General features: G+C 44.2%; 1 protein-coding gene across 1 annotated transcript in view; it reads left to right on the top strand.

Annotated features, from left to right (window-relative positions):
- ankrd28b (ankyrin repeat domain 28b) overlaps positions 1-25,459 on the top strand; it is a gene marked incomplete at its 3' end in the record, with an annotated part of 67,265 nt that overhangs the window by 21,747 nt on the left and 20,059 nt on the right. The window contains exons 11-17 of the mRNA XM_083761271.1: positions 23-86; positions 3,545-3,613; positions 7,579-7,719; positions 8,452-8,563; positions 8,845-8,871; positions 9,423-9,497; positions 21,376-21,577. Coding sequence (XP_083617397.1) covers positions 23-86; positions 3,545-3,613; positions 7,579-7,719; positions 8,452-8,563; positions 8,845-8,871; positions 9,423-9,497; positions 21,376-21,577 — 690 coding nt within the window. The remainder of the gene's footprint in view (positions 1-22; positions 87-3,544; positions 3,614-7,578; positions 7,720-8,451; positions 8,564-8,844; positions 8,872-9,422; positions 9,498-21,375; positions 21,578-25,459) is intronic.

The following is a 25,459-nucleotide window of genomic DNA, read 5'->3' as shown; positions in this document are numbered from 1 at the left end:
CTCTCTCTCTCTCTCTCGCCAGGCTTTGACATCGACACCCCCGACGACTTTGGGAGGACATGTTTACATGCGGCCGCAGCCGGAGGGTGAGCGAACGACAGTGTGAGACACTGCTCTCTCTCTCTCTCTCTCATCGCTCTCTCTCTCTCTCTCATCTCACTCTCTCTCTCTCTCTCTCTCTCTCAGTCTCTCTCTCTCTCTGCTCTGTCTCTGGTCTCTGTCTCTCTCTCTCTCTCTCTCTCTCTCTCTCTCTCTCTCTCTCTCTCTCTCTCTCTCTCTCTCTCTCTCTCTCTCTCTCTCTCTCTCTGCCTCTGTCTCTGTCTCTGTCTCTCTCTCTCTCTCTCTCTCTCTCTCTCTCTCTCTCTCTCTCTCTCTCTCTCTTTCTCTCTCTCTCTCTCTCTCTCTGTCTCTCTTGAACAAGAAGCAAAAATGTTAGTTAGAAATCACACCTGTGTGAACTGAGTGGTGCATGGCCCCGTCCATCAACCCCACACCGCGGTGAAGTTGTCCTGTACCCTGAGCAGAGAAACACCCCCAGAAGCATAAAATTCCCACCTCCATGCTTTGACGGTGGGGATGGTGTTCTGGGGGCTTTGTGTCCAGCATTCCTCTCCCTCCAAACACCACGCGTCGAGTCGATGCCAAAGATTCAACTTTGGTCCCATCTGCCCACATCACCTTCTCCAAGCCTGCTCAGAATCATTTAGGTGTCCCGTTGGCAAACTTCAGACGGGCCTGTACTGTACATGTGTCTTCTTGAGCACGGGGTAGTGTTGTTTTTGGTAGCAAATTTCTATTTTAGTTTTAGTCATAGTCTCTTGAATATTTTTCAGGTTTTCTAATCTCAATTGCACCCAAAAAACATGGACCTTTAACATTCAGTAGATTTTCTGTGATCTGGGGTTTTCTGGCTCAAACAGGTGCTCTGATTTGCCGGCAGTAAGTGACATCACTTACTGCAAATCCCATATATGTCAATGGATTTGCCAGCAGATGTCACTGTTTTCACTGTGTTGCCTGTTTTTCATTGTAGCTCAAAAGGCTTCCAAACCCCAAACCCAACTTCAGACCACAGAAAACCCACTGAATGTTCAAAGTTCAGGTCTTTTTTGGGTGTAATTGAGGTCATAAAACCTAAAAGAAAAAATAAAAATAAATGAAAATGAATGTCATAAAACCTTAACGTTGCCGAGCATGGGGTCAAACTCACAACAGTTTGTGGCAGCAGCGAAGAGTGAGCAAGATCTGCAGATGTCCTGCAAGCAGTTGAGCATCACTGCTGTGAGCAGACTAATCATACTGCTGTGAGCAGACTAATCATACTGCTGTGAGCAGACTAATCATACTGCTGTGAGCAGACTAATCATACTGCTGTGAGCAGACTAATCATACTGCTGTGAGCAGACTAATCATACTGCTGTGAGCAGACTAATCATACTGCTGTGAGCAGACTAATCATACTGCTGTGAGCAGACTAATCATACTGCTGTGAGCAGACTAATCATACTGCTGTGAGCAGACTAATCATACTGCTGTGAGCAGACTAATCATACTGCTGTGAGCAGACTAATCATACTGCTGTGAGCAGACTAATCATACTGCTGTGAGCAGACTAATCATACTGCTGTGAGCAGACTAATCTTAGCTGCTGTGAGCAGACTAGTCATACTGCTGTGAGCAGACTAATCATACTGCTGTGAGCAGACTAATCATACTGCTGTGAGCAGACTAATCTTAGCTGCTGTGAGCAGCCTAATCTTAGCATCACTGCTGTGAGCAGACTAATCTTAGCTGCTGTGAGCAGCCTAATCTTAGCATCACTGCTGTGAGCAGACTAATCTTAGCTGCTGTGAGCAGCCTAATCTTAGCATCACTGCTGTGAGCAGACTAATCTTAGCTGCTGTGAGCAGACTAATCATACTGCTGTGAGCAGACTAATCTTAGCTGCTGTGAGCAGACTAATCTTAGCTGCTGTGAGCAGTCTAATCATACTGCTGTGAGCAGTCTAATCTTAGCTGCTGTGAGCAGACTAATCTTAGCTGCTGTGAGCAGACTAATCATACTGCTGTGAGCAGTCTAATCATACTGCTGTGAGCAGTCTAATCTTAGCTGCTGTGAGCAGACTAATCTTAGCTGCTGTGAGCAGACTAATCATACTGCTGTGAGCAGTCTAATCTTAGCTGCTGTGAGCAGACTAATCTTAGCTGCTGTGAGCAGACTAATCTTAGCTGCTGTGAGCAGACTAATCTTAGCTGCTGTGAGCAGACTAATCTTAGCTGCTGTGAGCAGACTAATCTTAGCTGCTGTGAGCAGTCTAATCTTAGCTGCTGTGAGCAGACTAATCTTAGCTGCTGTGAGCAGTCTAATCTTAGCTGCTGTGAGCAGACTAATCATACTGCTGTGAGCAGACTAATCTTAGCTGCTGTGAGCAGACTAATCATACTGCTGTGAGCAGACTAATCTTAGCTGCTGTGAGCAGACTAATCATACTGCTGTGAGCAGTCTAATCTTAGCTGCTGTGAGCAGACTAATCTTAGCTGCTGTGAGCAGACTAATCTTAGCTGCTGTGGGCGCCAGTTGAACATGAACACAGTGAAGGACTAAGACTCCATTTTCCATTTTTCCAGTGATGATTTCAATGAAAATGTAATGTTTATCCTTAAGTAAACACATTCAGCTCTTTCCAAAAACATCTTCTCAAAAACTATTTGTTGTAATCTTGATAAATGGACATGTTATGATAATAGAAAATGGGAGTCCAAAAATGGCACTTTTACTCACATTTGACATTGACTGCGTTGGACCTGTAAATCTGAATGAATTCCCCCCAAACTTTGCAAAGAGCATTTTTATAGCCATTGGAACAAAATTCCAAAAGAACAGATTGGTATTTTGTCGTTAAATATTTTGTATTGAATTTTGATTCACCATAATATATATATATATATATATATATATATATATATATATATATATTAGAGCTGGGACTCGATTAATTAATCTAGATTAATCACATTTTAATCGCATATCATTATTTGACCCGAGAACAGTGAGAAAGCAAATTTTTCAAATGGATTTTGGTATACTAGTGAATCAATGAATAGTGAATACATAAGTTTAAGCAATAAAACATTGTTTTTGTAGTAATAGGGATAATAATTATTTATTGAATAATTGCACACAACTGTGCTGTAATCCACGCTACCATCGGATAGCCTTTTTAAATCCTATTTCCAATCCACGGGACAAGCAAAGTGATCTCAGCGGCTTCCCCCAGTCTGGTGAACTGTCTGCGGTTTCTGGTGGTGTTATTGTCTGAAGAGGACACGGACACTTGGTGCGCAGGTCCGTCTGAAAACTGTCCAGTGACAACGTTCCGCGGTGAAAATCTTTTTGCGATTAAATGCGTTAATTTCTTTAATGCATTATTTTTTCTGTAGTTAATTAATCGTAATTAATCGCAATTAGTCCCGGCCCATATATATATATATATATATATATATTTTTTTTTTTAATTATGTAATCTGATCTCTTGTCTTTCCAGGAACCTGGAGTGTCTGAATCTTCTCCTGAACACCGGGGCAGACTTCAACAGGAAGGACAGCTTTGGCAGGTCTGTAGCACTCAGTGGGAGCCAATCGGAGTGGAGCTCTTTTAGTACTGTAGCAGTGGGAGCCAATCGGAGTGGAGCTCCTTTAATACTGTAGCAGTCAGTGGGAGCCAATCGGAGTGGAGCTCCTTTAGTACTGTAGCAGTGGGAGCCAATCGGAGTGGAGCTCCTTTAGTACTGTAGCAGTGGGAGCCAATCGGAGTGGAGCTCCTTTAGTACTGTATCAGTGGGAGCCAATCAGTGGGAGCCAATCGGAGTAATGTTCTGTATTTGAAGGCCCTAGTAAAAGATACTGGTTCTGTTAGTAAAGTTCTGTATTTGAAGGCCCTAGTAAAAGATACTGGTTCTGTTAGTAAAGTTCTGTAATTGAAGGCCCTAGTAAAAGATACTGGTTCTGTTAGTAAAGTTCTGTATTTGGAGGCCCTAGTAAAAGATACTGGTTCTGTTAGTAAAGTTCTGTATTTGGAGGCCCTAGTAAAAGATACTGGTTCTGTTAGTAAAGTTCTGTATTTGAAGGCCCTAGTAAAAGATACTGGTTCTGGTAGTAAAGTTCTGTATTTGAAGGCCCTAGTAAAAGATACTGGTTCTGTTAGTAAAGTTCTGTATTTGAAGGCCCTAGTAAAAGATACTGGTTCTGTTAGTAAAGTTCTGTATTTGAAGGCCCTAGTAAAAGATACTGGTTCTGTTAGTAAAGTTCTGTATTTGAAGGCCCTAGTAAAAGATACTGGTTCTGTTAGTAAAGTTCTGTATTTGGAGGCCCTAGTAAAATATACTGGTTCTGTTCACAAATTATTGTGTGTTTACCTTCCAGGACCTCACTGCATTACGCTGCAGCTAACTGTAATTACCACTGTGTGTGTTTTTACCTTCTAGGACCTCACTGCATTACGCTGCAGCTAACTGTAATTACCAGTGTGTGTGTGTTTTTACCTTCTAGGACCTCACTGCATTACGCTGCAGCTAACTGTAATTACCACTGTGTGTGTGTTTTTACCTTCTAGGACCTCACTGCATTACGCTGCAGCTAACTGTAATTACCAGTGTGTGTGTTTTTACCTTCTAGGACCTCACTGCATTACGCTGCAGCTAACTGTAATTACCAGTGTGTGTGTTTTTACCTTCTAGGACCTCACTGCATTACGCTGCAGCTAACTGTAATTACCAGTGTGTGTGTTTTTACCTTCTAGGACCTCACTGCATTACGCTGCAGCTAACTGTAATTACCACTGTGTGTGTGTTTTTACCTTCTAGGACCTCACTGCATTACGCTGCAGCTAACTGTAATTACCAGTGTGTGTGTTTTTACCTTCTAGGACCTCACTGCATTACGCTGCAGCTAACTGTAATTACCAGTGTGTGTGTTTTTACCTTCTAGGACCTCACTGCATTACGCTGCAGCTAACTGTAATTACCACTGTGTGTGTTTTTACCTTCTAGGACCTCACTGCATTACGCTGCAGCTAACTGTAATTACCACTGTGTGTGTGTTTTTACCTTCTAGGACCTCACTGCATTACGCTGCAGCTAACTGTAATTACCACTGTGTGTGTGTTTTTACCTTCTAGGACCTCACTGCATTACGCTGCAGCTAACTGTAATTACCAGTGTGTGTGTGTTTTTACCTTCTAGGACCTCACTGCATTACGCTGCAGCTAACTGTAATTACCACTGTGTGTGTGTTTTTACCTTCTAGGACCTCCCTGCATTACGCTGCAGCTAACTGTAATTACCACTGTGTGTGTTTTTACCTTCTAGGACCTCCCTGCATTACGCTGCAGCTAACTGTAATTACCACTGTGTGTGTGTTTTTACCTTCTAGGACCTCACTGCATTACGCTGCAGCTAACTGTAATTACCACTGTGTGTTAGGGCATTCATCAAAAAATCGATTTATCGATTTATCGATAAACGAGTCACGAGTCGACTCGCAGCAGCGCGAGTCGAAAGTTGAGCTTTTTTTTTTTTTTTTCTCCCCTTTTTTCATTGCATTCAGAACGCGCCCTTAATTAAAAACCAAATGCAGCTGTGTAGGCTATGTGGCTCTCAGCTCGCGGTGTCCCACTATTGAGACTGGCTGAAGTCTGTTTGAACTGCGCTGTGTCAGAGAAGTAACAGATAGAAGCACGCAAACGTTACCCCCAAACGATATCCCCCTCACCTCCGTGCTGGAAATATAACGTCTGGGTTCCCGAGGCTACATGCATGCTGACGCAATGACTGTCTGTTTCTGGCTAAGCTTTACGCGCAGCGCACATGAACCTCTCCGTCTCCGGTCAGTGCGGGTTGTTGTTTATTTGCATGGCTCAGAAAATGAGTAACAAATGAGAACGTTATCGAGTTGTGGAGGAGGAGGAGGAGGAGAATAATAATGTCATATCTCTCATTGTGTTCTCGGTGCTGCTGCTGCGCTGTGTGCCAATACCACTACTTTACCTGGATAACATCATCTTTTCATTTTGACATGATTCACATGAAATAATAATCCTGTACCGGAACCGCGTGTAGCGTTTGGTTTCATTAATGCTATCGTCACAAAATAGCCTACAGCTGCTGCTGCTAAAGATACAAAGATTGGACATTTTTAAACGACGCAAAACGTAGAATTCCCCTCTTGCGTACCAGTGCCACGTGTCCCGCGGACCGGCACCGGTGTTTGGGAACCTCTGATATAGATGATACATGCACTGTGACTGTGTCATATTGGAGAGGCCACTGAATGCGCAGTGCTATGTTTGACATGCTCCGTATTTGAGCGCGCGGCAGCTCCACCCGCCCCTGTTAAATCCCCCCCCCCCCCCCCCCCCCGCGCGTCCGCGTCCGCCCCCCCCCCCCCCCCCCCCCCCCCCCCCCCCCCCCCGCCGCCAGAAACGATAATTCGACTTATCGATAAATTACTGTCCGACAAGTCGACTGGGAAAAATCTCAAGTCGTTAATGCCCTACTGTGTGTGTGTTTTTACCTTCTAGGACCTCACTGCATTACGCTGCAGCTAACTGTAATTACCAGTGTGTGTGTTTTTACCTTCTAGGACCTCACTGCATTACGCTGCAGCTAACTGTAATTACCACTGTGTGTGTGTTTTTACCTTCTAGGACCTCACTGCATTACGCTGCAGCTAACTGTAATTACCAGTGTGTGTGTTTTTACCTTCTAGGACCTCACTGCATTACGCTGCAGCTAACTGTAATTACCAGTGTGTGTGTTTTTACCTTCTAGGACCTCACTGCATTACGCTGCAGCTAACTGTAATTACCAGTGTGTGTGTTTTTACCTTCTAGGACCTCACTGCATTACGCTGCAGCTAACTGTAATTACCAGTGTGTGTGTGTTTTTACCTTCTAGGACCTCACTGCATTACGCTGCAGCTAACTGTAATTACCACTGTGTGTGTGTTTTTACCTTCTAGGACCTCACTGCATTACGCTGCAGCTAACTGTAATTACCACTGTGTGTGTGTTTTTACCTTCTAGGACCTCACTGCATTACGCTGCAGCTAACTGTAATTACCAGTGTGTGTGTTTTTACCTTCTAGGACCTCACTGCATTACGCTGCAGCTAACTGTAATTACCAGTGTGTGTGTTTTTACCTTCTAGGACCTCCCTGCATTACGCTGCAGCTAACTGTAATTACCACTGTGTGTGTTTTTACCTTCTAGGACCTCACTGCATTACGCTGCAGCTAACTGTAATTACCACTGTGTGTGTGTTTTTACCTTCTAGGACCTCACTGCATTACGCTGCAGCTAACTGTAATTACCAGTGTGTGTGTTTTTACCTTCCAGGACCTCACTGCATTACGCTGCAGCTAACTGTAATTACCAATGTGTGTGTTTTTACCTTCCAGGACCTCACTGCATTACGCTGCAGCTAACTGTAATTACCAGTGTGTGTGTTTTTACCTTCTAGGACCTCACTGCATTACGCTGCAGCTAACTGTAATTACCAGTGTGTGTGTTTTTACCTTCTAGGACCTCACTGCATTACGCTGCAGCTAACTGTAATTACCAGTGTGTGTTCGCCCTGGTGGGCTCCGGGGCGAGCGTCAACGAGCTGGACGAGAGGGGCTGCTCACCACTCCACTACGCCGCAGCCTCAGACACCGACGGGAAGTCAGTAGCTCCTTCTATCTGTCTACACTTAGAGCTCACAGTCTGTCTACACTTAGAGCTCACAGTCTGTCTACACTTAGAGCTCACAGTCTGTCTACACTTAGAGCTCACAGTCTGTCTACACTTAGAGCTCACAGTCTGTCTACACTTAGAGCTCACAGTCTGTCTACACGTAGAGCTCACAGTCTGTCTACACTTAGAGCTCACAGTCTATCTACACTTAGAGCTCACAGTCTGTCTACACTTAAAGCTCACAGTCTGTCTACACTTAGAGCTCACAGTCTGTCTACACTTAGAGCTCACAGTCTGTCTACACTTAGAGCTCACAGTCTGTCTACACTTAGAGCTCACAGTCTGTCTACACTTAGAGCTCACAGTCTGTCTACACTTAGAGCTCACAGTCTGTCTACACTTAGAGCTCACAGTCTGTCTACACTTAGAGCTCACAGTCTGTCTACACTTAGAGCTCATTCATTAGATGTTTGTCTGTCTTTATTCTTTTTTGCCTTTGAGCGCTTTTTTTCTTCTCTTTTCTCCCCTAACCCCAATTTTTTGTCGCCGTCCTCGCACACATTTCTGTGGCGTTGTTGGCTAGCCTAGCGCCCCTCAGAAACAGCCTGGCTGTGGGTCTGTTGTTGGCTAGCCTAGCGCCCCTCAGAAACAGCCTGGCTGTGGGTCTCAAACCAGATGCTGAGTGATCAGAGCATTGTGTTTTGTTGTTGTTGTGTCCAGATGTCTAGAATACCTCCTCCGTAACGATGCTAAAGCAGGCATCAGGGACAATCAGGGTTACAACGCTGTGCACTACGCCTCTGCCTACGGACACCGCCTCTGCCTGGAGCTGGTGAGAGACACACACACACACACACACACACACACACACACACACACACCGATAGCACAGAGAAGGTTCTGACTGTGTTGTTTAGGTCAAGAAGGGACTAGTAGGGAGGGACTAGTGGAGAAGAGATCCAGTAGATCCCTAAAACTAGACTTGACACTAAAACATGCCGGGTGACTAGAATGTGACCAAAACTAAATGAAGACTATTGAAGAGACTATATGACTAAAACAACAGTGTGTGATGCAATGCTTGACTGTGTTGTGTTTCCGTTGCGTCTCCAGATCGCCAGTGAAACGCCTCTAGACGTGGTGAGTGCTCCCTTTGACCTACAATCAAACTAGTCAATTTAATCAATTATTTATAAAAAAAGTGCAACACTATCTCTCTCTGTTTCTGGCACAACAGCGCCACTTTTGCCCCTACTGGTACTCATAGTCACATAGGTTAAAGGAGAATTCCATGCTAGAAGGCTTTCTTACATTTCTTACATTTCTTTGTAGTCGTTACGTCCCCACCAAAGAGGTCCAGGTGGGGGTTGTTTTGTGCAAAAACTCCTTATTGGCTATTTCCCCTACCATGAGCCCTCAATGAATTGCATTGAGTTGAATGGGAATTGAATGGGGCTATGGGGTGTTGTGCTATTTCCATCGGAATAAGTAGTAAAGTGTGCCGCTTGGGTTATTATTTACATTATGAAGAGGGGATATATACAAAACAATTATAATTTTGATAATAAGCAAATTACCCCATTCAATGCAATTAATTTAGGGCTTATGATAGGGGAATATATATATATATAAAGGTCTGAACGCAGCTTCAGGGTTGTCGTAGTAACGGTGTGATCGCTGCTTTCCTTCAGCTCATGGAGACATCGGGAACGGACCTCCTGAACGACTCTGATGTCAGAGCTCCCATCAGCCCCCTGCACTTAGCTGTGAGTATCAGCACTATCACTATCCCTAACCCTGAGTAGAGATGCAACCGATCCGATATTATATCGGTATCGGCCTCCGATCCAGTCGGATTTGATGCCACCGATACACGCTCCGATACAGGAGGGGGACACGTGTTTAATGTTTACAGTCCGTCCTGCACAGACAGTGCAGTGAGCGAATCCAACCTCCAGTATGTACAGACTGCAAACAGAGACTATAGAAAAAAGCCCCACTAAGGTGCAATATGCAAGAGAATGGAATCACTTTAATACAGACTTAACAGTAATAAAAGTATAACTTTTACCCGTCGTCGCACTGATCAGTCAAGTGCATGCGCAGTTCAGTTGTGTGGTGGAGCCTATCATCTATAGCTGCGTTCTGACATTGTTGTTGATGAGATTGCTCTTGTAATCCATTCTTCTGCTATATATTTACTGCACACGTGCTGTTTAGCGCTATGTGATTCAATCTTTGTAACTTTATTATTGCCATTGAAAGAAATGCTGTTGTGACGATGATGATGATGATGATGAAGAATAAGCGCGCGTCGTCGCCGCGGTTAAATCCGTCTTTATATAATTGGCTCAGTTATCAAACCATGACATTGTTGTCAGAAGCTCAAACACTGATTCAGATTGTAAGTGTAGTGCAATTCTTAAGACAAAGACAGAGTTTGCAAACTAAAGTAGCAACACAACACCAGCGCAATAACAAACGTCCTGAGGTATTTCTTTTCTCCCCGAGTTCTGTCGGTAAGGCTCAAGGCTTTTGTCACATGATAGCGCACTGCGCACAGTGCGCAGCTGATCCCCGGCATCGCATTAGGGGTAAAAGGTGCCACGTGTATATAGCAATAATAATAATTACTATTATTATTATTATTATTATTATTATTATTATTATTATTATTAATAATAAACCATAGAATGAATTAACAGGTTACATGCAGGCATCACTTTGGGGGTAAAAATGTACCTTTGCACATAATAATAATCCATAGTATTAATTAACAGGTTGCCATTCCCTTAAGGTTTACAGGTTATATACAGTTCATATTCTTATTTTTACAAGTTAAACACTTAACCATAAACATCCCCTCTTTGAATTCTTTTGTATTTATTTGTTTTGCTATGTAGCCTACAGCAAATATCGGATCGGCAAATATCGGATATCGGGAAATTTCTAAATTAATATATCGGATCGGATCGGATCTGAAAAATCAGTATCGTTGCATCTCTAACCCTGAGTAACGCTGTCTGTATCAGCCCTGGTAGTAACACCACTATCCATATCAGCCCTCTGCTCTTAGCTGTGAGCATCACCACTATCACTATCCCTAACCCTGAGTAACGCTGTCTGTATCAGCCCTGGTAGTAACACCACTATCCATATCAGCCCTCTGCTCTTAGCTGTGAGCATCACCACTATCACTATCCCTAACCCTGAGTAACGCTGTCTGTATCAGCCCTGGTAGTAACACCACTATCCATATCAGCCCTCTGCTCTTAGCTGTGAGCATCACCACTATCACTATCCCTAACCCTGAGTAACGCTGTCTGTATCAGCCCTGGTAGTAACACCACTATATAAAATGAAACCAAATGGAGCTGTACTGTAATTCACTGATTGATCAACGTTTGCCTGTCATCTCTGCTAATCTCATCAACATCAATCGATACAGCATAGAATTCGGAGAGTCTAAATGTCATCAAATGGTGGCTCCGTGGCTCAAATGACGCATACATAATGGGCCCTTGATATGGAAAGGGTTGAAAACCACTGCATTACATATTAAAAACATTTGATTTGATATCAGCATTTTTCTTTACTAATGTTAATTGAGTCTTTTAGTCTTTGTCTCTTGAATAGTTTTCATTTAGTTTTAGTCACATTTTAGTCACCCGGAATATTTTATTGTTAGTCTAGTTTTAGTCGACTAAATGTCATAAGATTTTAGTCGACTAAATCTACAGGTGATTTAGTCGACTAAAATGTATTTTGGCGGGTCTTGCTGCCGTCATAATGAGTGTCTTTACACTTGCTGAAGATAGCTGATCTACAAGCTTGTAGATCTGCTATCTTCAGCATGCAACAAAGTGTAAAATGACTTATACTGGATCTCTTGTCCACTAGTCCCTTCCTAACATTTTAGTCTAGTTTTTATTTGTCGACGAAGTTGTCAGTATATTTAGTCTTATAGTTTTAGTCATCATAGATAGTTTTCATTTAGTTTCCATGTAGTTTCCGTCAGTGGAAAAAGGTAGTCGACGAACATTTTTCGTCTTAGTTTTAAAGTCGACGAAAACAACACTAGTCTGTACTAACGTTGATAGTATTGTGCTGTGTGTGTGAGTCACAGTGTTGTTTTCGTCGACTAAAACTAAGATGAAAAATGTTCGTCGACTACCTTTTTTGACTGACTAAAACTAAATAAAAACTAAGCTACGATGACTAAAACTAAGACTAGATATACTGACAATTTCGTCAACAAATAAAAACTAGACTAAAATGTTAGTAAGGGACTAGTGGACAAGAGATCCAGTTTTATGCTGGGTTGCATGCTGAAAATAGCAGATATACAATCTCACGCTGGGACGCGTTGTGAGATTGTATATCTGCTATTTTCAGTATGCAACCAAAGTGTAAAATATGTCATTACAACGACATCAAGGCCTGTCGACTAAATCAACTAGATTCAGTCGACTAAAATTGTATGACATTTAGTCGACTAAAACTAGACTAACACTAAGACATTCCAGGTGACTAAAATGTGACTAAAACTAAATTTAGTTTCAGTCCAAAGACTAAGACTAAACTAAAATAGAAATTTGCTGCCAAAAACAACACTGGTGAGTCAGGCGTACCATGGTCTGTACTAACGTTGATAGTATTGTGCTGCAGGCTACCATGGTCTGTACTAACGTTGATAGTATTGTGCTGTGTGTGAGTCAGGCGTACCATGGTCTGTACTAACGTTGATAGTATTGTGCTGTGTGTGTGAGTCAGGCGTACCATGGTCTGTACTAACGTTGATAGTATTGTGCTGTGTGTGGGTCAGGCGTACCATGGTCTGTACTAACGTTGATAGTATTGTGCTGTGTGTGTGAGTCAGGCGTACCATGGTCTGTACTAACGTTGATAGTATTGTGCTGTGTGTGAGTCAGGCGTACCATGGTCTGTACTAACGTTGATAGTATTGTGCTGTGTGTGAGTCAGGCGTACCATGGTCTGTACTAACGTTGATAGTATTGTGCTGTGTGTGAGTCAGGCGTACCATGGTCTGTACTAACGTTGATAGTATTGTGCTGTGTGTGGGTCAGGCGTACCATGGTCTGTACTAACGTTGATAGTATTGTGCTGTGTGTGTTAGTCAGGCGTACCATGGTCTGTACTAACGTTGATAGTATTGTGCTGTGTGTGGGTCAGGCGTACCATGGTCTGTACTAACGTTGATAGTATTGTGCTGTGTGTGAGTCAGGCGTACCATGGTCTGTACTAACGTTGATAGTATTGTGCTGTGTGTGAGTCAGGCGTACCATGGTCTGTACTAACGTTGATAGTATTGTGCTGTGTGTGTTAGTCAGGCGTACCATGGTCTGTACTAACGTTGATAGTATTGTGCTGTGTGTGGGTCAGGCGTACCATGGTCTCTACTAACGTTGATAGTATTGTGCTGTGTGTGGGTCAGGCGTACCATGGTCTGTACTAACGTTGATAGTATTGTGCTGTGTGTGTTAGTCAGGCGTACCATGGTCTGTACTAACGTTGATAGTATTGTGCTGTGTGTGTTAGTCAGGCGTACCATGGTCTGTACTAACGTTGATAGTATTGTGCTGTGTGTGGGTCAGGCGTACCATGGTCTCTACTAACGTTGATAGTATTGTGCTGTGTGTGGGTCAGGCGTACCATGGTCTGTACTAACGTTGATAGTATTGTGCTGTGTGTGGGTCAGGCGTACCATGGTCTGTACTAACGTTGATAGTATTGTGCTGTGTGTGTGAGTCAGGCGTACCATGGTCTGTACTAACGTTGATAGTATTGTGCTGTGTGTGAGTCAGGCGTACCATGGTCTGTACTAACGTTGATAGTATTGTGCTGCAGGCGTACCATGGTCTGTACTAACGTTGATAGTATTGTGCCGTGTGTGAGTCAGGCGTACCATGGTCTGTACTAACGTTGATAGTATTGTGCTGTGTGTGGGTCAGGTGTACCATGGTCTGTACTAACGTTGATAGTATTGTGCTGTGTGTGAGTCAGGCGTACCATGGTCTGTACTAACGTTGATAGTATTGTGCTGTGTGTGTGAGTCAGGCGTACCATGGTCTGTACTAACGTTGATAGTATTGTGCTGTGTGTGGGTCAGGCGTACCATGGTCTGTACTAACGTTGATAGTATTGTGCTGTGTGTAGGTCAGGCGTACCATGGTCTGTACTAACGTTGATAGTATTGTGCTGTGTGTGGGTCAGGCGTACCATGGTCCGTACTAACGTTGATAGTATTGTGCTGTGTGTGAGTCAGGCGTACCATGGTCTGTACTAACGTTGATAGTATTGTGCTGTGTGTGAGTCAGGCGTACCATGGTCTGTACTAACGTTGATAGTATTGTGCTGTGTGTAGGTCAGGCGTACCATGGTCTGTACTAACGTTGATAGTATTGTGCTGTGTGTGGGTCAGGCGTACCATGGTCCGTACTAACGTTGATAGTATTGTGCTGTGTGTGAGTCAGGCGTACCATGGTCTGTACTAACGTTGATAGTATTGTGCTGTGTGTGTTAGTCAGGCGTACCATGGTCTGTACTAACGTTGATAGTATTGTGCTGTGTGTGTAGGTCAGGCGTACCATGGTCTGTACTAACGTTGATAGTATTGTGCTGTGTGTGAGTCAGGCGTACCATGGTCTGTACTAACGTTGATAGTATTGTGCTGTGTGTTAGTCAGGCGTACCATGGTCTGTACTAACGTTGATAGTATTGTGCTGTGTGTGGGTCAGGCGTACCATGGTCTGTACTAACGTTGATAGTATTGTGCTGTGTGTGAGTCAGGCGTACCATGGTCTGTACTAACGTTGATAGTATTGTGCTGTGTGTGAGTCAGGCGTACCATGGTCTGTACTAACGTTGATAGTATTGTGCTGTGTGTGTGAATCAGGCGTACCATGGTCTGTACTAACGTTGATAGTATTGTGCTGTGTGTGTGAATCAGGCGTACCATGGTCTGTACTAACGTTGATAGTATTGTGCTGTGTGTGTTAGTCAGGCGTACCATGGTCTGTACTAACGTTGATAGTATTGTGCTGTGTGTGGGTCAGGCGTACCATGGTCTGTACTAACGTTGATAGTATTGTGCTGTGTGTGAGTCAGGCGTACCATGGTCTGTACTAACGTTGATAGTATTGTGCTGTGTGTGGGTCAGGCGTACCATGGTCTGTACTAACGTTGATAGTATTGTGCTGTGTGTGTTAGTCAGGCGTACCATGGTCTGTACTAACGTTGATAGTATTGTGCTGTGTGTGGGTCAGGCGTACCATGGTCTGTACTAACGTTGATAGTATTGTGCTGTGTGTGAGTCAGGCGTACCATGGTCTGTACTAACGTTGATAGTATTGTGCTGTGTGTGAGTCAGGCGTACCATGGTCTGTACTAACGTTGATAGTATTGTGCTGTGTGTGGGTCAGGCGTACCATGGTCTGTACTAACGTTGATAGTATTGTGCTGTGTGTGAGTCAGGCGTACCATGGTCTGTACTAACGTTGATAGTATTGTGCTGTGTGTGGGTCAGGCGTACCATGGTCTGTACTAACGTTGATAGTATTGTGCTGTGTGTGTGAGTCAGGCGTACCATGGTCTGTACTAACGTTGATAGTATTGTGCTGTGTGTGGGTCAGGCGTACCATGGTCTGTACTAACGTTGATAGTATTGTGCTGTGTGTGTGAGTCAGGCGTACCATGGTCTGTACTAACGTTGATGGTATTGTGCTGTGTGTGAGTCAGGCGTACCATGGTCTGTACTAACGTTGATAGTATTGTGCTGTGTGTGAGTCAGGCGTACCATGGTCTGTACTAACGTTGATAGTATTGTGCTGTGTGTGGGTCAGGCGTACCATGGTCTGTACTAACGTTGATAGTATTGTGCTGTGTTTGGGTCAGGCGTACCATGGTCTGTACTAACGTTGATAGTATTGTGCTGTGTTTGGGTCAGGCGTACCATGGTCTGTACTAACGTTGATAGTATTGTGCTGTGTGTGTGAGTCAGGCGTACCATGGTCTGTACTAACGTTGATAGTATTGTGCTGTGTGTGAGTCAGGCGTACCATGGTCTGTACTAACGTTGATAGTATTGTGCTGTGTGTAGGTCAGGCGTACCATGGTCTGTACTAACGTTGATAGTATTGTGCTGTGTGTGGGTCAGGCGTACCATGGTCCGTACTAACGTTGATAGTATTGTGCTGTGTGTGAGTCAGGCGTACCATGGTCTGTACTAACGTTGATAGTATTGTGCTGTGTGTGAGTCAGGCGTACCATGGTCTGTACTAACGTTGATAGTATTGTGCTGTGTGTAGGTCAGGCGTACCATGGTCTGTACTAACGTTGATAGTATTGTGCTGTGTGTGGGTCAGGCGTACCATGGTCCGTACTAACGTTGATAGTATTGTGCTGTGTGTGAGTCAGGCGTACCATGGTCTGTACTAACGTTGATAGTATTGTGCTGTGTGTGTTAGTCAGGCGTACCATGGTCTGTACTAACGTTGATAGTATTGTGCTGTGTGTGTAGGTCAGGCGTACCATGGTCTGTACTAACGTTGATAGTATTGTGCTGTGTGTGAGTCAGGCGTACCATGGTCTGTACTAACGTTGATAGTATTGTGCTGTGTGTTAGTCAGGCGTACCATGGTCTGTACTAACGTTGATAGTATTGTGCTGTGTGTGGGTCAGGCGTACCATGGTCTGTACTAACGTTGATAGTATTGTGCTGTGTGTGAGTCAGGCGTACCATGGTCTGTACTAACGTTGATAGTATTGTGCTGTGTGTGAGTCAGGCGTACCATGGTCTGTACTAACGTTGATAGTATTGTGCTGTGTGTGGGTCAGGCGTACCATGGTCTGTACTAACGTTGATAGTATTGTGCTGTGTGTGAGTCAGGCGTACCATGGTCTGTACTAACGTTGATAGTATTGTGCTGTGTGTGGGTCAGGCGTACCATGGTCTGTACTAACGTTGATAGTATTGTGCTGTGTGTGTTAGTCAGGCGTACCATGGTCTGTACTAACGTTGATAGTATTGTGCTGTGTGTGGGTCAGGCGTACCATGGTCTGTACTAACGTTGATAGTATTGTGCTGTGTGTGAGTCAGGCGTACCATGGTCTGTACTAACGTTGATAGTATTGTGCTGTGTGTGAGTCAGGCGTACCATGGTCTGTACTAACGTTGATAGTATTGTGCTGCAGGCGTACCATGGTCTGTACTAACGTTGATAGTATTGTGCTGTGTGTGGGTCAGGCGTACCATGGTCTGTACTAACGTTGATAGTATTGTGCTGTGTGTGAGTCAGGCGTACCATGGTCTGTACTAACGTTGATAGTATTGTGCTGTGTGTGTGTGTGTAGGTCAGGCGTACCATGGTCTGTACTAACGTTGATAGTATTGTGCTGTGTGTGAATCAGGCGTACCATGGTCTGTACTAACGTTGATAGTATTGTGCTGTGTGTGAGTCAGGCGTACCATGGTCTGTACTAACGTTGATAGTATTGTGCTGTGTGTTAGTCAGGCGTACCATGGTCTGTACTAACGTTGATAGTATTGTGCTGTGTGTGTGAGTCAGGCGTACCATGGTCTGTACTAACGTTGATAGTATTGTGCTGTGTGTGAGTCAGGCGTACCATGGTCTGTACTAACGTTGATAGTATTGTGCTGTGTGTAGGTCAGGCGTACCATGGTCTGTACTAACGTTGATAGTATTGTGCTGTGTGTGTTAGTCAGGCGTACCATGGTCTGTACTAACGTTGATAGTATTGTGCTGTGTGTGAGTCAGGCGTACCATGGTCTGTACTAACGTTGATAGTATTGTGCTGCAGGCGTACCATGGTCTGTACTAACGTTGATAGTATTGTGCTGTGTGTGAGTCAGGCGTACCATGGTCTGTACTAACGTTGATAGTATTGTGCTGTGTGTGAGTCAGGCGTACCATGGTCTGTACTAACGTTGATAGTATTGTGCTGTGCAGTGTTGTTTTAGTCATTAGTCTTTGGACTGAAACTTCATTTAATTTTAGTCACATTTTAGTTACTTGGAATATCTTAGTGTTAGTCTAGTTTTAGTCGACTAAATCTACAGTTGATTTAGTCGACTAAAATGTTTTTTGGCGGGTCTTGCTGCCGTCATAATGAGTGTTTTTACACTTGCTGAAAGTAGCCGATCTACAAGCTCACAACGCGTCGCAGCGCGACGCGTTGTGAGCTTGTAGATCGGCTATTTTCAACAGTACAAGTGTAAAATGACTTATACTGGATCTCTTGTCCACTAGTCCCTTCCTGACATTTTTGTCTAGTTTTTATTTGTCGACAAAATTGTCAGTATATTTAGTCTTATAGTTTTAGTCATCGTAGCTTAGTTTTCATTTAGTTTCCATGTAGTTTTCGTCAGTGGAAAAAGGTAGTCGACGAACATTTTTCGTCTTAGTTTTAGTCGACGAAAACAACACTAGTCTCTACTAACGTTGATAGTACGTCAGGCGTACCATGGTCTGTACTAACGTTGATAGTATTGTGCTGTGTGTGAGTCAGGCGTACCATGGTCTGTACTAACGTTGATAGTATTGTGCTGTGTGTGTTAGTCAGGCGTACCATGGTCTGTACTAACGTTGATAGTATTGTGCTGTGTGTGAGTCAGGCGTACCATGGTCTGTACTAACGTTGATAGTATTGTGCTGTGTGTTAGTCAGGCGTACCATGGTCTGTACTAACGTTGATAGTATTGTGCTGTGTGTGAGTCAGGCGTACCATGGTCTGTACTAACGTTGATAGTATTGTGCTGTGTGTGAGTCAGGCGTACCATGGTCTGTACTAACGTTGATAGTATTGTGCTGTGTGTGGGTCAGGCGTACCATGGTCTGTACTAACGTTGATAGTATTGTGCTGTGTGTGAGTCAGGCGTACCATGGTCTGTACTAACGTTGATAGTATTGTGCTGTGTGTGTGTGTAGGTCAGGCGTACCATGGTCTGTACTAACGTTGATAGTATTGTGCTGTGTGTTAGTCAGGCGTACCATGGTCTGTACTAACGTTGATAGTATTGTGCTGTGTGTGAGTCAGGCGTACCATGGTCTGTACTAACGTTGATAGTATTGTGCTGTGTGTGTTAGTCAGGCGTACCATGGTCTGTACTAACGTTGATAGTATTGTGCTGTGTGTGGGTCAGGCGTACCATGGTCTGTACTAACGTTGATAGTATTGTGCTGTGTGTGTTAGTCAGGCGTACCATGGTCTGTACTAACGTTGATAGTATTGTGCTGTGTGTGGGTCAGGCGTACCATGGTCTGTACTAACGTTGATAGTATTGTGCTGTGTGTGAGTCAGGCGTACCATGGTCTGTACTAACGTTGATAGTATTGTGCTGTGTGTGAGTCAGGCGTACCATGGTCTGTACTAACGTTGATAGTATTGTGCTGTGTGTGGGTCAGGCGTACCATGGTCTGTACTAACGTTGATAGTATTGTGCTGTGTGTGAGTCAGGCGTACCATGGTCTGTACTAACGTTGATAGTATTGTGCTGTGTGTGAGTCAGGCGTACCATGGTCTGTACTAACGTTGATAGTATTGTGCTGTATGTGAATCAGGCGTACCATGGTCTGTACTAACGTTGATAGTATTGTGCTGTGTGTGAGTCAGGCGTACCATGGTCTGTACTAACGTTGATGGTATTGTGCTGTGTGTGAGTCAGGCGTACCATGGTCTGTACTAACGTTGATAGTATTGTGCTGTGTGTGAGTCAGGCGTACCATGGTCCGTACTAACGTTGATAGTATTGTGCTGTGTGTGGGTCAGGCGTACCATGGTCTGTACTAACGTTGATAGTATTGTGCTGTGTGTGAGTCAGGCGTACCATGGTCTGTACTAACGTTGATAGTATTGTGCTGTGTGTGAGTCAGGCGTACCATGGTCTGTACTAACGTTGATAGTATTGTGCTGTGTGTGGGTCAGGCGTACCATGGTCTGTACTAACGTTGATAGTATTGTGCTGTGTGTGTGAGTCAGGCGTACCATGGTCTGTACTAACGTTGATAGTATTGTGCTGTGTGTGTGAGTCAGGCGTACCATGGTCTGTACTAACGTTGATAGTATTGTGCTGTGTGTGAGTCAGGCGTACCATGGTCTGTACTAACGTTGATAGTATTGTGCTGTGTGTGGGTCAGGCGTACCATGGTCTGTACTAACGTTGATAGTATTGTGCTGTGTGTGTTAGTCAGGCGTACCATGGTCTGTACTAACGTTGATGGTATTGTGCTGTGTGTAGGTCAGGCGTACCATGGTCTGTACTAACGTTGATAGTATTGTGCTGTGTGTGAGTCAGGCGTACCATGGTCTGTACTAACGTTGATAGTATTGTGCTGTGTGTGAGTCAGGCGTACCATGGTCTGTACTAACGTTGATAGTATTGTGCTGTGTGTGAGTCAGGCGTACCATGGTCTGTACTAACGTTGATAGTATTGTGCTGTGTGTGAGTCAGGCGTACCATGGTCTGTACTAACGTTGATAGTATTGTGCTGTGTGTGAGTCAGGCGTACCATGGTCTGTACTAACGTTGATAGTATTGTGCTGTGTGTGTGGGTCAGGCGTACCATGGTCTGTACTAACGTTGATAGTATTGTGCTGTGTGTGAGTCAGGCGTACCATGGTCTGTACTAACGTTGATAGTATTGTGCTGTGTGTGGGTCAGGCGTACCATGGTCTGTACTAACGTTGATAGTATTGTGCTGTGTGTGAGTCAGGCGTACCATGGTCTGTACTAACGTTGATAGTATTGTGCTGTGTGTGAGTCAGGCGTACCATGGTCTGTACTAACGTTGATAGTATTGTGCTGTGTGTGAGTCAGTCAGGTGTACCATGGTCTGTACTAACGTTGATAGTATTGTGCTGTGTGTGAATCAGGCGTACCATGGTCTGTACTAACGTTGATAGTATTGTGCTGTGTGTGTTAGTCAGGCGTACCATGGTCTGTACTAACGTTGATAGTATTGTGCTGTGTGTGAGTCAGGCGTACCATGGTCTGTACTAACGTTGATAGTATTGTGCTGTGTGTGAGTCAGGCGTACCATGGTCTGTACTAACGTTGATAGTATTGTGCTGTGTGTTAGTCAGGCGTACCATGGTCTGTACTAACGTTGATAGTATTGTGCTGTGTGTGTGAGTCAGGCGTACCATGGTCTGTACTAACGTTGATAGTATTGTGCTGTGTGTGTTAGTCAGGCGTACCATGGTCTGTACTAACGTTGATAGTATTGTGCTGTGTGTTAGTCAGGCGTACCATGGTCTGTACTAACGTTGATAGTATTGTGCTGCAGGCGTACCATGGTCTGTACTAACGTTGATAGTATTGTGCTGCAGGCGTACCATGGTCTGTACTAACGTTGATAGTATTGTGCTGCAGGCATACCATGGTCTGTACTAACGTTGATAGTATTGTGCTGTGTGTGGGTCAGGCGTACCATGGTCTGTACTAACGTTGATAGTATTGTGCTGTGTGTGGGTCAGGCGTACCATGGTCTGTACTAACGTTGATAGTATTGTGCTGCAGGCGTACCATGGTCTGTACTAACGTTGATAGTATTGTGCTGCAGGCGTACCATGGTCTGTACTAACTTTGATAGTATTGTGCTGCAGGCGTACCATGGGCACCACCAGGCCATGGAGGTGCTGGTCCAGTCTCTCCTGGACCTGGACGTGAGGACGGCCCAGGGCCGGACGCCGCTGGACCTGGCGGCCTTCAGGGGCCACGTGGAGTGTGTGGACGTCCTCATCAACCAGGGGGCCTCCATCCTGGTCAAGGACTACACGCTGAAACGCACGCCCATCCACGCCGCAGGTACGTCTCCACCTCTCCGTCCAACACATGGAAAAAGGTCTGTTTTAGTAGGAGTTTTGTCTCCTCAGCCATCTCAGCATTAACCCATTCTGACCTGAGATCAGATTCATACGAGGTTTCCACTGGACACACACTGGTCTGATTAACCCATTCTGACCTGAGATCAGATTATAAAAAATGTCAGTCGTTCTTCGATTTTTTTTCAAAAATAGCAGACCTACAAGCATTTCAGTTAACTCACCAGCCACAATGAGAACCTTCCCCATGATTGCAGTGTTCAATTCAGTCTACAGGTCTCACTTTTATACTCACACAGTTTGCTCGATTCTTCCTAACATGGGACTTTTGCCAAAAAGGTTTATTTGCTAAAGATTGTTTCACAAAGGATTATCAAATGTGCCAACATAAGAACCAATGTACTGTATGATTACCTATCATACTTTAGTCTCCATGCACACATTGCCAGTTTAGCATTTCTCCTTGACTGATAATGAAATGTCCAACGAGCGCAATTACAGAACCACAGAAAACACAAAGCCTGTCATAAAATAACTAATGATAATGATCAGGGCTGCACATAAGTGGTGCGCCATCAAAATTTAAAATGCGCTGTCAATCAAGCGCCGGGAAGCGCTTCTGCGTACCAACAGCCGGGGCCGCCTAGAATGATTATTATGGCCAGAATACTAGTACATTCTGTGGCGAGAGCATTTTCCACCGACTGCCACTCAAAGTGGCTACTGGCCAATCACAGCGCGTCCTTACTCAAAAGGGGGAGGATTCCATGCAGCTTTCTGCTGGGAGCCTGGGAGGAGGCGGAGGGCGGTTGACAGGAAAACCTGACACAAATAGTTTCGTCTTCTCCGTTTCAGATAGCAAACTACTGTAGTCCCCGGTGTAAAAGGGCATGCTTTGGATGCTTTGCACTCTTCCCATTTGCCGCTGTGCTTGTGTTTGTTTTCCGGCTGTTGGAGCAGCATGGTTGCTCGTGTGCGATGCCGTCTCAGAACCCGAATCCGAGGCAGAAACCATATTAGCGTCTCTCACAGCCTAGGCACCGGCCACCGACTTTTTACGGGTACTAAGGTTTTAGTTCCGACATAGTGGAGTGGGAAGAGTTTAAAGCATTGCGGACTGGCACTGCTGCTGCCCAACATGAACACCGTGTCTCGACATACTGTGCCTTATTATTATCGTAAAGTCGGGTAGTGTACACTGTTTATTTTTGCACCGAGGAGCCATGTGTGTCTGACTGTCTGACTACGTACGTCGCCTCAGCTAAAAACAAAAGGGAACTAGGGAAGCCTGATGTATGCTTCGCCGTACGATGTGTTGCATGTTAAAAAAATAGCTGATCTGCAAGCTCACAACGTGTCGCAACACGTTGTGAGCTAGTAGATTGGTTATTTAAATACAAAATAATAAAAAATCTAAATATTGCTTTGATGCTCATATTATCCTTAGGAAGTATTAAGTTGTTAACTTAATTTTAGCAAATTTATATATTTTTAATAATGGGATGAATCTACAACAAGAGCCATTCTAGGGCTAAATCTAGAGTTGCAATACCCTCCATTGACTCCCCACTCATCCAATAAATATTGTTTTGCTATAAGTTATTTATCCCTCTTTTATCCATCCGGCGAGACGGGTCGCCGCATTTTAGGAGCACCAAGCAACTCCTCCAGGTGCTCCTCTGAGTACTAGACCAAAAAAGTTGTGTGCAGCCCTGATAATGATTATATGGAAATCTTAGAAAATAGGATCATATTAAATGCCTACCATGTCTGATATCTTTCTATAATTCACCAACTATGCTGTTTTGTAAAAAGTATTATTTGATTAACCTATTAACCACATGAATCATATAGCGTCTATATTTTGGGGACGAGCTTGTAGATCTGCTATTTTTCAATAGCTAAAGCATAACATGATGCTGACACCAAAATGGGTTCCCGTTCAGAATGGGTTAAACAAACTGAGGCATCGGTGGCCGAACGGTTTGCGGAGCGTTCTTGATATCGGAAAGGTCGCTATAGTTCGTATCCCCGGACCGGCACGTTAAAATGACCACCGCTGAAGTGCCCTTGGACAAGGCATTGAACCCCTACCATGAAATGTTCTATGAGCAGGGCCTGGCTGTAAACAAGTTCTTGAGCTTAGTCCAGTTACCCTGCAGGGTAAACATAGTACCTTTCCTTTCCTTAGTCCAGTTACCCTGGGTAAACATAGTACCTTTCCTTTCCTTTAGTCCAGTTACCCTGGGTAAACATGGTACCTTTCCTTTCCTTAGTCCAGTTACCCTGGGTAAACATGGTACCTTTCCTTTCCTTAGTCCAGTTACCCTGGGTAAACATAGTACCTTTCCTTTCCTTAGTCCAGTTACCCTGGGTAAACATAGTACCTTTCCTTTCCTTAGTCCAGTTACCCTGGGTAAACATAGTACCTTTCCTTTCCTTAGTCCAGTTACCCTGGGTAAACATAGTACCTTTCCTTTCTGCCAATAACAAATATCATCATTATTATTATTATTACTATTAAGCCAAATCAGAGCACTTGGTTTTTGAGCCAGAAAACCTCAGACCACAGAAAGTCTACTGAATGTGTTAAGGTTTAGGGTTAAAGTTCTTTACTTTGGCTCAGGAGGTAGAGCAGGTCGTCCAATGATCCATGGGTCGACGGTTCGAATCCCGGCTCCTCCTCCTCCTGTCTACATGTCGAAGTGTCCTTTGGGCAAAGACACTGAACCCCCGATGTGCTGGTTGGTGCCTTGCATGGCTTCCACCGCGATCTGTGTATGAATGTGTGTGTGAATGGGTGAATGTAATGCACAATCTATGTAAAGGTGTGTGAATGTGTGTGTGAATGGGTGAATGTAATGCATGTAATGCACAATCTATGTAAAGGTGTGTGAATGGGTGAATGTAATGCATTTAATGCACAATCTATGTAAAGGTGTGTGAATGTGTGTGTGAATGGGTGAATGTAATGCATGTAATGCACAATCTATGTAAAGGGCCTTGGATAAAGGCGCTATATAAAAATGCACCATTTACCATTTAGCTTTTTTGGGTGCAATTGAGCTCAGAAAGCGTACAAATAAAAGTAAGAAAAATGTTTATTTTAATGTTTCCACTCCCATTTTGGTGTCAGCATCATGTCATGCTTTAGCTATTGAAAAATAGCAGACCTACAAGCTCATAGCGCGCCACTCGGTGGCGCGCTATGAGCTTGTAGGTCTGCTATTGCTTGTAGGTCTGCTGATATTTTTGGAAAAAATCGAAGAACGACTGACACAGAAACATAGCTTTATCAGAAAACTGTCAGGATGTAGAAGAACATTTTTAGAATCTGATCTCAGGTCAGAAAACAGGGCTTCCCGTGCTGAATGGGTGGTTAACAGAAAGACATTGCATTGTGTTAACCCATTCTGACCGGGCACCCATTTTGGTGTCGGCATCATGTTATGCTTTAGCTATTTAAAAATAGCAGATCTACAAGCTCATATCGCGCCACCGAGTGGCGCGATACGAGCTTGTAGGTCTGCTATTTTTGAAGAGCGACTTACATTTTTAGAATCTGATCTCAGGTCAGAATGGGTTCATCAGACCAGTGTGTGTCCGGCGGAAACCTCGTATGAATCTGATCTCAGGTCAGAATGGGTTCATCAGACCAGTGTGTGTCCGGCGGAAACCTCGTATGAATCTGATCTCGGGTCAGAAAACAGGGGTTCCCGTGCTGAATGGGTGGTTAGCAGAATCTGATCTCGGGTCAGAAAACAGGGGTTCCCGTGCTGAATGGGTGGTTAGCAGAATCTGATCTCAGGTCAGAAAACAGGGGTTCCCGTGCTGAATGGGTGGTTAACAGAATCTGATCTCAGGT

The sequence above is a fragment of the Protomyctophum parallelum genome, assembly GCF_964188405.1.
Source record: "Protomyctophum parallelum genome assembly, chromosome: 3".
NCBI lineage: Eukaryota > Metazoa > Chordata > Actinopteri > Myctophiformes > Myctophidae > Protomyctophum > Protomyctophum parallelum.
Note: the sequence above shows the minus strand (reverse complement) of the source record. Positions and strands in the feature narration are given on the sequence as shown.